Source organism: Neovison vison, chromosome 11 (assembly GCF_020171115.1).
Source record: "Neovison vison isolate M4711 chromosome 11, ASM_NN_V1, whole genome shotgun sequence".
NCBI classification, from domain to species: domain Eukaryota; kingdom Metazoa; phylum Chordata; class Mammalia; order Carnivora; family Mustelidae; genus Neogale; species Neogale vison.
The window spans coordinates 121,173,179-121,187,228 of record NC_058101.1 but is presented as its reverse complement, the minus strand read 5'-3'; the positions used below and the strand labels follow the sequence as shown (position 1 = coordinate 121,187,228).

The following is a 14,050-nucleotide window of genomic DNA, read 5'->3' as shown; positions in this document are numbered from 1 at the left end:
GTAACCCTGCCTCTCCACCTGCCACGCCCTTTCCAGTTGTGACACATAATTTGTAGATGACAAATTGGGTCTACTGTCTAAAACATGGATGTCGGTGTCTCCTAGTGTCTGGGTAATAATCTCCTCGAGGTCTTCCTCACCACAATGCTATCCTTGAGTCTCTCCTACCTGCTCGCTGTCAGAGAAAAGACTGTCAGCTTTTCTTCCCACCTTCCTTCTAAAGGCCAAACCGTTCAGTACCTGGAAACTGTCATTCCCTCCCGCCCCCAAACTGTACATAAGCATCACATATGTTCTTTCTACAAATTGGTATACAGGTGCCATTTAATCAGTTCAAATTTGGAAGCTACATCTTCAAGAGTCCAAGAGAGCTCACTCCCCCCATAGTTTCCCCCTTTACATTTTTCTTATAAGACATACAGCTTAATCAATTAACAAACTAAATAGCTTATATACTGGCAATATATTACAGATGGGTTTATGGCAGAGTAATAGATCACATGAAATGGACCATGTGGTACCCCAGTGCATGACATCTTGGGAGCGCCCTGAGGACACTGACAGTAGCGTCTCTAAGTAAGTAGTGCTGTGTGAATACAGACACATGCGGATCTGGATCTACATCCATCTGACTAGGCCAAAAGGAGCAGGTAGATGCAAGATAGAGACACACACATGCTGGATGGGGCCACTGCACACCTTGTCATGCCATTTGAAAGGGCAGTTACAGGTTGCTGGTTTTGCAGCCATTAAAATTACACTTTATGGAAAAGGCTTTTCTAATTGTGTTTGAGTTGCTTTCTGTAGTAAGCATCATTGGAGGAAGACCAAAGCAAGAGCAACTAGAAGTTAAATAGACATTTAGCTTAGCTGCAATACAGAACTCCGGAGAAGAAGCAGGCTGAAAGATTGGTTTCAATTTTAGGCTTGGATTCTCTCCCTTGCCATTTTCTTAGAGTTGTGTGTCTGCGTTTGCGGGTGTGCGTGCGTGTCTGTGTGTGTGTGTGTGTGTGTGTGTGTGTTCCATCACATCATCTCCTGAAGAACGCTGGGTTTCGCAGGCAGGCGGCTAGTCACCTGCAACAACCCAGGGGTCCTGCTGAAGCTTCCAGGCTGCTGTCAGTGTCAGATGCCAGGGTCTGGTCGGTGGACATGGAGGAGATGTCATTGACGGACGAAGATGGAGGGAGACTCTCACTGCTGTTCACTGCTGCACCTGTGCTAAGAAAATGAAGACCAACATGACTAAATCTGGAACGCAACCCAACCTCATGTGACTCAAGACGCAGGCCTGGGCAAATACAAGAGGTGCTGTTTAGTCCATCATTCATTCAACAAGCCTTTTAAGAACTAATCCAGGGCACTATGTTAGATCGTGAAAATCGAAATATAACAAGGCAGAGTCCCTAGTCACAAGTTATTCTACCTTGCAAACCACCTGTAATGCTCTTAAAAGAAAACAAAGGCAGGCAAACAAAAAATAAAAAACCCTGTCACCCCTCCCACCTCCAATATTGCCATATAATTAGCCTGAGTGAAGCCAAAGCATTTGCATTTTTTAAAAGCGCCTAGGCACTGTCTAGTCAAAGGTTGGGAAGACCACTGTCCTATTGAGAAGGAAGGTGAACAAAACCTTTTATTTTTTATTTTTTTTAAGATTTCATTTATTTATTTGACAGAGAGAGATCACAAGTAGGCAGAGAGGCAGGCAGAGGGGAGCAGAAAGCAGACTCCCCGCTGAGCAGAGAGCTGGATGTGGGGTTTGGTCCCAGGACCCCGAGATCATGACCTGAGCTGAAGGCAAAGGCTTTAACCCACTGAGCCACCCAGGCACCCCAAGCAAGACCCTTTAATGTAACAGTCTGAACCTGGATGTTTTAGTGCAGGGCTTTATAAAACAAATACATGTAAGGGTCCTATTCCAAAAATATGGGCTGAGCAGAAATCACAATTACTTGGAGACTACAGCTCTTGAGAAATTAAGGTATATTAAGTAAATATTATTATAGTCAATAATGTGATATCAAACTTAAAATCCATACAGAAAAGCTAAGTAGGACTTTGAGTGAAAGTTACCATAAACCAAATACCAAATAATAATAATGACAATAATAATAATAATAGAAGAAGAAGCCAGAGCACTTTTTTTTTAAGTAGGCTCCACACTAGAGCACACTTTTTGATTGTGTGTTTACTTTTTAGTAGGGTTGCTTACCTGGTGATCTACAAACAAAAGTTCTGAATTATCAAATTAATTTGAAAAACTATTTTATTTATGTGCTCTGTGGGAATATAAAGATTTTGAAACTCTGAGAAGAAACTTGCTCAGGGTAATCACTCAGTAATACTTGTTGAGTTATGTCTTTGAGAACTACAAAGGACAGATAAGCCAGAGGCATTATAAAGATCTATGAAGTGGAGAGGTTAAAATAGTTTCTTTGCTCTTTGGGTAGACATCTCTTCCCTATGGAAAAAATGTGATGAAAATGTGACAAAATGTGGAGAGGACCCATACACATAAGCTAAAGAAAATCATATGGCTTTCATAAGTATTTTAAAATTTTATTTGTTAATTATAAACATATTTATATAAATTATGGGGAATCTGAAAGAATAAAAAAAGACAATTGGCACTGATCCTCAAATAAATAATAACTGCTAAACTTTGGGTATATGCTCTCTAGTGTTTTTGCTATGAAGTTTTCTAATTGTGGTCATTTAGTATATATTATTTTGTATCCTGTTATTTTATATACAAAAAAGCTTATGCATTTTTCATGTTCCTTAAGCTAAAGTATGTAGTTCTTTAAACTAAAAAGTATGAATACCTCCTAATCTTAAATGTCTTTAGACTGTTAAAGCTCTTGTTATCATCTTCCTGTAAATAGTCTTATTATCAGAATAATGTGTAATGTAAAGGTTCCCTGGCTTCAATTTATTCCAACTTTACCTAATTGTATCCTTTATAGATATGGTGCAAAGCTAGTTCATTTCTTCTCCTGACATATACTAGTAAATTTCATATACTGGGAGACAACCTTTGACTTCCTTACATAGCCCAAGTGTCCAGGTCTGTCCTTCACTCCATAATTTGGATTAAATTATATTGATACAAAATCCTATATGTTTTCATAAATTTTGGTCAGTAATAATTTAGCATCACTATGATTGACTGTTCAGAATCTTCAATTTTCCACATCCTTTTAAAGGGTAGAGATTAAAACTAGACACAAGTCTCAAACAATTGTGGGCTGACAGAATGCGATGGTTTTGCTCATACATCCATTCATCTCTTGGATGACATATCCCCATACTATGTATGACTTTAAAATTATGATACTGGAATAAAATCTTTAAAAAAAAATGAGGGGCACCTGTGTGGCTCAGTGGGTTAAAGCCTCTGCCTTTGGCTCAGGTCATGATCTCAGGGTCCTGGGATCAAGCCCTGCATCGCGCTCTCTGCTCAGCAGGAAACTTGTTTCCCCTCTCTCTCTGCCTGCCTCTCTGCCTACTTGTGATCTCTCTCTCTCTGTCAAATAAATAAATAAAATCTTTAAAATTATGATACTGGGATGCCTAGGTGGCTCAGTTGGTTAAGCAACTGCCTTCAGCTCAGATCATGATCCTGGAGTCCCTGGATCAAGTCCCACGTCAGGTTCTTTGCTCAGTGGGGCATCTGCTTCTCCCTCTGACCCTACCCACTCTTGTGCTCTCTCTCTTATCCTCTCTCTCTCAAATAAATAAAATCTTTTAAAAAATTTAAAAAAATAAAAATAAAATTATGATACTATCATTTAGATTTAGTTTTTATTTAAAATATGAAATATTGCCTATATATCTTTTTGTAACAGCTTTATTGAGATGTAATTCATAAATTTAATTTGTATAATTCATTCACTTTTAGGATATTCACAAAGTTGTGCAACCATTATCACAATCAATTTTGTGAGATTTTCATCACCCCAACAGCACTCTATTTATTACTTCTCCACCAGCCATAGGCAACAACTAACGCACTTTCTGTCTATAAAGCTGCCTGTTCCGGACTTACTTTATAAACGGAATCGTACATGATCTTTTGTGACTGGCTTCTTTCACATAGCACATTGTTTACAAGGTTCATTCATGCTGTAGCATGTAGCAATACTTTATCCGTTTTTAGTCCTGAATAATGTTCCACTGTATTGGGTATCCCCCTTTTGTTTACCTATTTACTAGCTGATGGGCATTTGACAGACATTTAAGATGTTCTTATTTTTGGCTTTTATGAATAATGTTGTTATGAACTTTCATGTAGAAGTTTTTCTTTCTCTTGGGTAAATACCTAAAGAGTGGAGTCAGCAGATCGCAGAGTACCTATGTTTAACATTTGAGGAGTAAAGTGACTACACCAGTTTACATTCCTACCAGTTTTCTCTTACCCTCTCTGGAACTCCTTATCATCTCTTTTTTTGTGGCCATCCTAGAATATGTTAAGTGGTATTTCATTGTGGTTTTATTTGTATTTGCCTAATGGCTAATGATGTTGGGTATCTTTTCATGTGCTTTTCGGCCATTGGAAAAATGTCAATTCAGATCCTATTGCCACTTTTAATTGTGTTATTTTCTTCTTATTATTGAATTGCAAGAGTTCTTTATGTATTCAGGACACAAGTCTCTTATTACACAAGATTTTCAAATGTTTTCCTCCTATCCTATGGATTGTCTTTTCACTTTCTTGATGGTGTCTTTTGAAGCACACATATTTTTAATTTTGATGAAGTTGAATTTACCTATTTTTTCCTTTTGCCATTGTGCTTTTAGTGTCATATCTAAGAAATCATTTCCTAAGTCAAGATCATGAAATTTTACTCCTATGTTTTCTTGTAAGAGTTTTAAAATTTTAGCTTTTACACTTCATTCTATGATCCATTTTTAATCCATTCTTATGTACCAAATGAAGTAGGAGTTCATCTTCATTCTTTTGCATGTGAATATCTAGCTGTCCTAGTACCATTCATTGAAAGACAATTCTTTGCATGGGGCTGTCTTGAAATCCTTGCAACAAATCAATAGACCATAAATATAAGGGACTCTCAACTTTATTTTTATATGTATACGTATAGGCAAATAACACCCTGTTGAGAGCATTGCAGCTTTGCAGTAGATTTTGAAATCAGGAGGTGTAAATCCTCTAAATTTGTGGGGTTTTTTTTCAATATTGTTTTGGCTATTCTGTATCCCCTGTATTTCCATGTGAATTTTAAGAACAGACTGTCAATTTCAGCAAAGAAAAAGGCAGCTGTGACTGATGGATATTGTGTTCAATCTGTAGATCAATTTGGAGAGTATTGTCATCATAACAACATTAAATCTAATCAGTGAATAGATGGAATGTCTTTTCATTATTTAGGTCTAATTTCTTTCAACAATGTTCTGTAGTTTTCAGAGTAGAGGGTTTGCACTTTTTTTTTTTGTTAAATTTGTTTGTATTTTATTCTTTTTGATGTTATTTTAAATAGAATTTTCTTAATTTAATTTTTTTTAGTGTTCTAAAATTCATGTATGCACCACATCCCGTGCTCCATCATTGCTAATATACAGAATTACAAGTGACTGAATAAATGGGAAATCTCAGTGTCAACGGATCGGAGACCAAATGGATCAAATGGCGACATATACATCTGATTCAGAGTGTCATAATCAAACTGCTCATGTTAACGAGGAAGATTTTGGTTAGCGTGCTTTATTTAAATTGTGACAAAATCATCAGTTTGAAGTTTTGTTTTTTTTTTTAAGATTTTATTTATTTATTTGACAGACAGAGAAGATCACAAGTAGGCAGAGAGGCAGGCAGAGAGAGAGGGGAGAAAGCAGGCTCCCTGTTGAGCAGAGAGCCCAATGTGCGGCTCGATCCCAGGACTTCGGGATCATGACCTGAGCCGAAGGCAGAGGCTTTAACCCACTGAGCCACCCAGGCGCCCCCAGTTTGAAGTTTTAAAGTAAAGTTCTGGCATAATACAAATCAAAAACTATTTAAAAGTATCTCTACATAATAGTGCTGGTCTTCCCTTGAGCTAAGGTTTTTCTCCTTTTCTGGCTGAAGTTGGTTATGTGGACATGATCTGATTGTCACAGTTAAAGCTGCATATTGACTCAAGAGTGAGATAGAAACTAGCTGAGACAAGGCTCCCTTCTAAGAACACAATTTGATTTTTACAAATAAACAGAAACCTACAACAATGGCAGCTAGAAAACTGATACCAAGAACACTGAGGACATTTCCCCAGAAAAACAAATTTACATCTACAAATAATACTGACTGAAGGCAGCGAAACTGAAAGTGGTGCTTAATAAATTCTTCCGATGGAAGGGATCATGCTGCAGATTATGCTTATAAACTGCACAGCACTCCCACCGCACCTATTTTAATAAGCAGCATGTTGTCGACACACTTGTGAAACATTCTAGGTGTTATGCCACGTAAGTCATCTCATTATTACACAGAGTTTCACTACATGATTACCTCATGTTTGTTTCCCTTGCTGCTTCTTACTTCTTTCATCACACGTCACCATTTCTCCTCTCTTCCTCAATCTCTACTGTCCAGCACAGGATAAGTAACCAGTTTAACAAAGCCCTGAGTCTCTTTTGTGTGTACTCCTGTAGATAGGTTTTGTGAGGGAAAGCAAGTTTCTCTCTTCTATGAAAACTAGTGAAACTGCTAACCTATTTTTGGCTGAAGGAAATCATTTTGTTAGCATTGTCTTTCTTCTCCCTTTGTTCACCAGCTGGCTATCTTCTATAAGGGAATGGTCCTGCCTTTATTGTATCAATGTTGAAAGCAAATTACAGTTAGTATTCAATTATTCAAAGTTCAGAATCTTTATCAGCTGTATTTCTATGGTTTCAAAAAGACTGTTGTTCCTAATTTTTATAGCACAGATTCATTAAGAAAGATCTTTTCTTCTAATGTTTGCCCTATAAAATTCCCATTACAACTGCCTGTTGTATGAGGGAGGTCCTCTCTGTAAAGTGCAGCGACTGTGCAATCACATGTACTGTCAGCAGTGTGCTACAGCTGAATTCAGTGGCTCCTGGGAGCCAAGTACGAGCGCCAGCATCTCTTTCCAACTCTGCCTTCACTGGTGTCACAGCAGCAGCTTGAAATTGGTCACAATAAGAATAATTACACCATAGCAATTAGCAAATGCCATTAATCAGTCCTTTAAAAAAGAAGGCTGTAAAACATCAACCAGTCCCTCACTATTGCATAAAAAACTTTGCTTCTGTATGACTTCTTCCATTCCACTATAACAAATACCCTCTTGACTGCAGCCACTCTGGCTTTGTTGGATGGTCCTTTCAGGTCTCTTTTTATGTGGGTAATAAATAAACTTTGTAAACCATAAAACCAAGCACAAATAGAAGAATCAAGACATGGACCTTGGCTTCAAATTGCTAATTTACTGCCAAACAGTTTATGAAAATCCCTTAAGTTGAATGGAACTGACTTGAATTTGATTATAATGTCAACTTACCCAGGATACCCTAGCAGTGATAAATACGCCTTCCTTCTATATTTTTTTTTCAGAGACCAGTAGAGAAATGCATTTTTAAAAATTTGCCATTAATAAAGCATTAAAATTTTTGTCACTTAAAATGCTATTAAAAGTAACTGAAAATAGTAATAGGGTTGCAAATGAGGAACAGTAGCTTACTTTCAACTCTATGTGACCAAAAAAAAAAAAAAAAAAAAGCTTTCATGAAAAGACATTATGCTAATGAAATTTTCTAAACATATTTCTATATGTATCCAAAAGATATTCATTATTTCAGGGAAAATGTTCTGTATTTTTAAAAAGATTTTATTTATTTATTTGCCAGAGAGAAAGAGTGAGAGAAAAAGAGAGAGAGACAGAGCATAAGCAGGGGAGTGACAGAAAGAGAAGCAGTTTCCCCACTGATCAGGGAGACCAAGGCAGAACTTGATCACAGGACCCCGGGATCATGACCCAGGCTGAAAGCAGATGCTTAACCAGGTAAACTACCCAGGAGTTCCAAAATGTTCAGCTTTTTAAAAGAAAATTATTTTCCTGACTCATTCACATACAAAAAGTAGACACAGAGAAATAGAAGAAATATTAAAATTTTTTAAAAATCACTGAAATATATTCCCTTCTTTTTACACATCATCTTGACTCTCAACTTGTTTGGGGCTAAGATTTTTAAATAAAAAATAGTAACTACTGGACTAGATCATTGACTCTGATTTTTAATAGCACACTGCCATAGCATATGGAATATGGTGAGTCACGGTGGTGGGGGGTGGTGTTGTCTATTAAAGTCACCTAGAAAATTTTATCTGCCATTTAGAGACTCTGAAAAATCTCTACCCATCCTGATGCTAAACATCTTTGTTTTGGTGAGTCATTGTTATTTATGGGAGGCTTACTTCTTGGGTGGAACAGGGGTAGTGAACAGGCTAAGAAATTTTGGATTAGATGAACTCCTATATTTGTTCTAGCTCTAATATTTTATAACAAATGCTTTAGAAGAAAATTAATTTCTATACTTGGACTACTTTTCCCTTAGCAGTCTTTACAAATCAATTCAGAAAGCAAGCAGCCATGTTATTCTTGGAAATAAATCACTATGCAAGTGAAATCAGATAGCAGAAATCAGAAGCAGAAGGGAGTACAATTATTTATTTAGAAACATATCTGAAGTTTAGATTTATTTCTTACTGATATACAACAATTCCATCAATAAATTTCAAGCCTATATATTGTTCTGCAAATGCACCCTTAACTTCCTATTTATATTTTAAAGGTATCACTAAAACATGAATTTGAGTATTAGAACAATTTGTCACTGGAAACTGCTTTAACTTATTCTCTTGCTCTCAGGTTCCTAGTGTTGCCATGACTTAATAAGGAAGTCTATGTTGTAATATCACTTCATCCTAGCTCTTTACAAAATAAAATATGATATGCAAACAGTAATGAAGAAAGTTGAATACAATGAAGAATGCAAAAAAGCTGACTTTTCAAATTTTCTTAGTAATTGCTTTTTTTCCAGCACCGTCTACTGCATATATCCATACTATGTGTGCATGCACATGCGTACATGTGTGTGCGTGCGCACACACACACACACACACACACACAGGGGTGTGTCCATAAAAAATCAATACCTGGCTTTCCAGGGAGAAAAAAATTGCCCTGATTTGTAGAGTCAGCCAATTTCCATATCTTAAATCCTGCATGGTGGATACCAAGCTACTAAAACAAGATTAAGAAACTTAGAGTTGGGAGAGATATAGACAACTGGCTCTCAGGAGCTAGTAGTCAGCCTCCGCATAAAGGTGTTCTATGCTTCTACACGATGCGTACAATTACATCATACATCATTATATCATGTGATACATAGTATATGTATGATTTCTCAAAATTAAGCCATGAATATTCTCCTTTCAAGTCAGGTAGTGAAACATCGAACCCACATCATTTTAACTACAAATTGGTTAAGCCAGTCAACTATAATTTAGGGCACATGTAAAAGGTAGATATTTCATGACAGTTACGGGTAGTTATAATGGTTTAAAAAAAAATGGCTCAGGCTTCTCCCTTGTACGTAAGTCCTAAGAGGCATATTTTCAGTGGCATATTAATCATTAACACAATAAACAAGACCACAAAAAATTTAGGAATATGCATTTTCCAGGATAAATAAATAACCAAATAACCATCTGAAAACAAACCTTTATCTGAAGCATGAGCAGGTGCCAAACCAATAACAACAATGCACATACTTGATACTTGACTCATTCTTTGAGAAATATGAAAAGTCCTTTAGGACAGATATGAAAAATATTTTGGGAAATGGTAGTACTTGATAAGAGAACAATTTAGAAGGTGCAGCTTTCTAAAAGGCAGGGGTCCAATAAAGTAAAATATTGGTAATATAGGAACCTACAATAGGTGTAACGTGAAAGGTAGAAAAACTGGGCATATATTAAGAGGGCCATCAGTGTCAGGAAAGGGTTAGTAGGCTTAAACCGTTCACAAGGCAAAGCCACTGGAGTGCATTTATCAGCGGCATTTCCAACTTCTAGTCTTTAAAGATCAACTTAGGGGGACGCCTGGGTGGCGCAGTTGGTTGGACGACTGCCTTCGGCTCAGGGCATGATCCTGGAGTCCCGGGATCGAGTCCCACATCAGGCTCCCAGCTCCATGGGGAGTCTGCTTCGCTCTCTGACCTTCTCCTCGCTCATGCTCTCTCTCACACTCTCTCTCTCTCAAATAAATAAATAAAATCTTTTAAAAAAAAAAAAAAGATCAACTTAGGTAGAGACTAAAGTCACACAGATTACTTCAGGAAAACTTTAATCATAGTGGTGTTAATGGGAAAGGTTGGTAGTGATTAGATTAAGACATCCAGCAAGCAGAATTTTTAGGATGTAAAAAGTGACTGTCAGAGATAATATAAAGATGGAGTAAAAGGTCAGTCAGGGTTTCAGACTGGGAGGCTGAGAAAATAGAGCTGCCATTAATAAATGGGAAAAATGAAAGAAAAATTTACTCCTGCATGTGTTGGGGGGTGAATCTAAATGGAATGATGTGTTTGATTTTAAATAAATTGAATCTGAATTGGCAACAATTTCATACACCCTGGCCCAATGTTTTAATTATCTAAGACTAGGTTATATTTATCATTAAATAATTTAGTAGAATGGCTTTATTTTCCAGCCCCTCCAGAAATAACAAACTGTTATATAAACTAGTCTTTGGTTTTATTTGTCTTAAATGTATTTCTTACAAACTTAAGGATTTACTTGGTCAAGACTTTGGCCCCCTATTCAGAGGACACAGTTGTATATGTGATTAACTTTTAGATTCTATTCAGAATATCCAACATGTGGGATTAGGGGGAAAATTACTATGAAGCCTTTAAATATCACACTTGAGCCTTTTGTAAAATGCCCACCTAAGGGTCATTTGACTGTTCTGTGAAACATAACTTTGTTTGACTTAATATACATAATTGATTAGAAGTTTGACAGCAATGTAAACCTATAAAAAACTAATAAACTATCATTTTTTTCTGCCTCGTAGAAAAAATAACCACAAAGATAGGTTTCATTGTCCTGTAGGACATTTGTGATTTTTGTTTTAATTTGGTGATCTTATTTCAGTAATCCTCTTTTTCTCACAGACCACATAAATCCTAATTACTCAAATCTTCATTAAACTACCTTTGCCAACCGGCCATTTCCCTCATTAATGAGTTAAAGGAAATTTTGACATGTACTCACTTTCTTTTTGTATAAGAATTATGGTTTTAATGATTAAAGACTTATGCCTTGATTATATACAAACTGCATTCCCTTACCAATATTTAGAAGTTTCTTTATATGGCAGACCACACATCCCATCCCTTTAATGAATAATTAATCTCACTTGTACCATCCTCAGTCTCTTTTTGCCTTCCCTGAACTGTACGGTTGGCATAAAATGAGTCATGAGAATAGGATTTTTGTGGAAGTGTTGTGAAAGTATTGAAAAGAAAATTGTGGATTTTATGTCATCACAGATGAACTGTTGTAGAGACCTGGTTGGGGCTGAGGAAAAAGGAAGAGGAAACAAGCAGAAGTTGGGATGTCCTGAAGTGGGTGGTATGATCCCAAGCTTTCCGAAAAAAGGAAGAAAGATGAATAAATAATACCTTGAATTAAAATAAATAGAAGAGACCTTGCAAAAAAAAATTGGTCTAGTCCTAACCTGAGCTCCTACTTCACCTTCACTGGATCTTGTATTTTGACTTTTTTTTTTTTTTTTTTGTATTTTGACTGCTTAATGATTAGAGAAAAACATGTTTTGGTCATTATGTCATTATGGAAATTCTTAAAACAAGGAGCCTTTCTGCCTTAGCAGGTGGTGTCTTGAGTCTGTTAGATTTGGTCTTTGGGCTCCCTAATCAGCAACAGACAGAACATACAGTTAAGTCTGGCATGACTTCTACAGACCTGTATACATCTGGATGCAGAATGAATGAGCAGGGCGGGCAGACAACCCCAGTGATTGCCTTCACTTTCTTTGAGGGACGGAAAGACTTGTAATAGAATTGGACTTGATTCAAATGCGAAAAACATGTCATAACTGAATTATATCTGTTTGGGCATTATAGTGATTTGGGTACAAACCAGTTATTCAAAGAGTAGTATCAGTATTAAGAATTGATTAATTCATCCTACATTTTTTTTCCTGGAACAATTTAAAGTGCATGAGGAAAATTTTTTTTATCAAAGGTAGGGCACCAAATCCATTTTCCTCTAAACAACTAATCATTTGCAGCCTTACATTCTTGCCAGCATGAGTTGAGTGTAGTTTAAAGCTAGAGATAAGCTATCACACTTTCTAAAACTCTTTATATATATTTTTTTACATTTAGAACATAGGTCTTAGGAAAAATATATTAGCATTGGGGGTAAGTAAATTATCTCAGGTAATCTTAAAGCACATTATTAGGATCAGCAAAATATATACAGTTTATATACAAATGTGTGTTTGATTCTATAGATGGTGAACTGAGAGATTTTCCATGGCTGACTTTAATCAGAACCCGTATTAGCAGATGCTTTAACTACTGTCATATCAGCCTTGGGAAGAGCTGCAACACAGTCACTGGAGTGACTGAGGAAAGAGGTTTTGGCTGGAGAGATTCCTGACCTCTACAGTGATGTGGTAGAGCATATGATGGCTGTGTTTTGATGAGAAGCAGTTATCCTTTAACAAGCCCACGTTAACATTTCTTCAAGATACACCTTATCTTAAAATAATTCTGAAAGAACTCTTGTGCTAGTCATCATAATCAGAATTAGAATGAATGCCACATTAAATATCAAAAGGAATGGAATGAAAATCACTAGAGAGGACTCATGGGCTGCTCAGTGGGTTAAGCATCTGCCCTCAGCTCAGGTCATGATCCCAGGGTCCTGGTATCCAGACTGCAGTGGGCTCCTTGCTCAGCAGGGAGCCTGCTTCTCCCTCTGCCTGCTGCTCCCCCTGTCCCTGACAAATAAATAAAATCTTTAAAAAAAAAAAAAAAAAAAAAAGGAAACTCACAAGACAGAAATAATCATGAGATATTTGTTCACATGCTCTATTAGCAATGTTATTGGCTGCGATTCCTCCTCAAGGCCAAAAAAACCAAACCAAACTGCTTTATCAGTTATTCACTGAGAGTGAGTACCTGAAGGAGACGGTTGTCCTTTTACAACACCGTTTTTAGTCTTTTCTTCTGAATTCATTACTTCTTTGTAGATAAGTTCTGTAAGAAACAAATATCAGTGTCATAAAAAACAAATTCTTTTTAATATGCAGTGTAAACTTACTAGTTGATGAGAAATAATAACATTTTGATGTGACTGAGTAAACCACATCACATGCAAATCAATAGCAAATCACATTGCAAATCAATTGTTATTCTTTTACTCTTCTAATATCACAGAACCCAGCAAAACTAAGTGCTCAATAAAGCATTTGACCAAACAGATGTGTGAAGAATACACATTTTACTTGGTTCTGAATTCTTTGGGGAATTTCTAGTGCCATCTAACTTTATTTCTTAAGAACTTTATTTAATGGCTCAGTTTTGAGCTTCCGTATTTCTTCTATATTCACTCCCTAAGACATACACCCTCCTGACTTTAAACTACTGCTTCCCAATAATTTTCCAACTCTTTCTTCGTTTTTCATTTTTTGCTTGACTCAAATCTTGGATTTCTAAAACCAAACTTGGTTAAACCCAAAGTCATAACAATTATTGCATTTATTCCCAAACTGGCAACCGTATCTAGTTTTTTCTTTGCTAGAGTTAAACATGTATATCTTCTTTCTTTTAATTTTCCCCTTTTAACTAAAACTCAGGGCTACTTACTCTTGCTTGTTGCAAGAGTATATAATCATTGCAAGTTATATAATCATTGTCTTTACAAGTATTTGTTTTTCCAGTTTCCAATTTAGTCCATGTTCATCCTCAAGTAATATTTATATCCTAGTAGCTACTT

General features: G+C 36.4%; 1 protein-coding gene across 8 annotated transcripts in view; it reads right to left on the bottom strand.

The window, feature by feature from the left end:
* Window positions 1–306: 306 nt before the first annotated feature.
* Window positions 307–14,050, bottom strand: part of MAPK10 (mitogen-activated protein kinase 10) — a 346,291-nt gene continuing 332,547 nt past the window's right edge. For 7 of the 8 annotated variants that reach the window (XM_044224597.1, XM_044224596.1, XM_044224603.1 and 4 more), the window contains 2 exons: window positions 13,234–13,311; window positions 307–1,216 (listed from right to left, as the gene is read on the bottom strand). In XM_044224597.1, the coding sequence (XP_044080532.1) occupies window positions 1,074–1,216; window positions 13,234–13,311 (221 nt within the window). In that variant the 3' untranslated portion in view covers window positions 307–1,073. Of the gene's footprint in view, window positions 1,222–13,233; window positions 13,312–14,050 lie in introns of all 8 variants that reach the window. The other variant, XM_044224602.1, reaches the window with a different exon arrangement.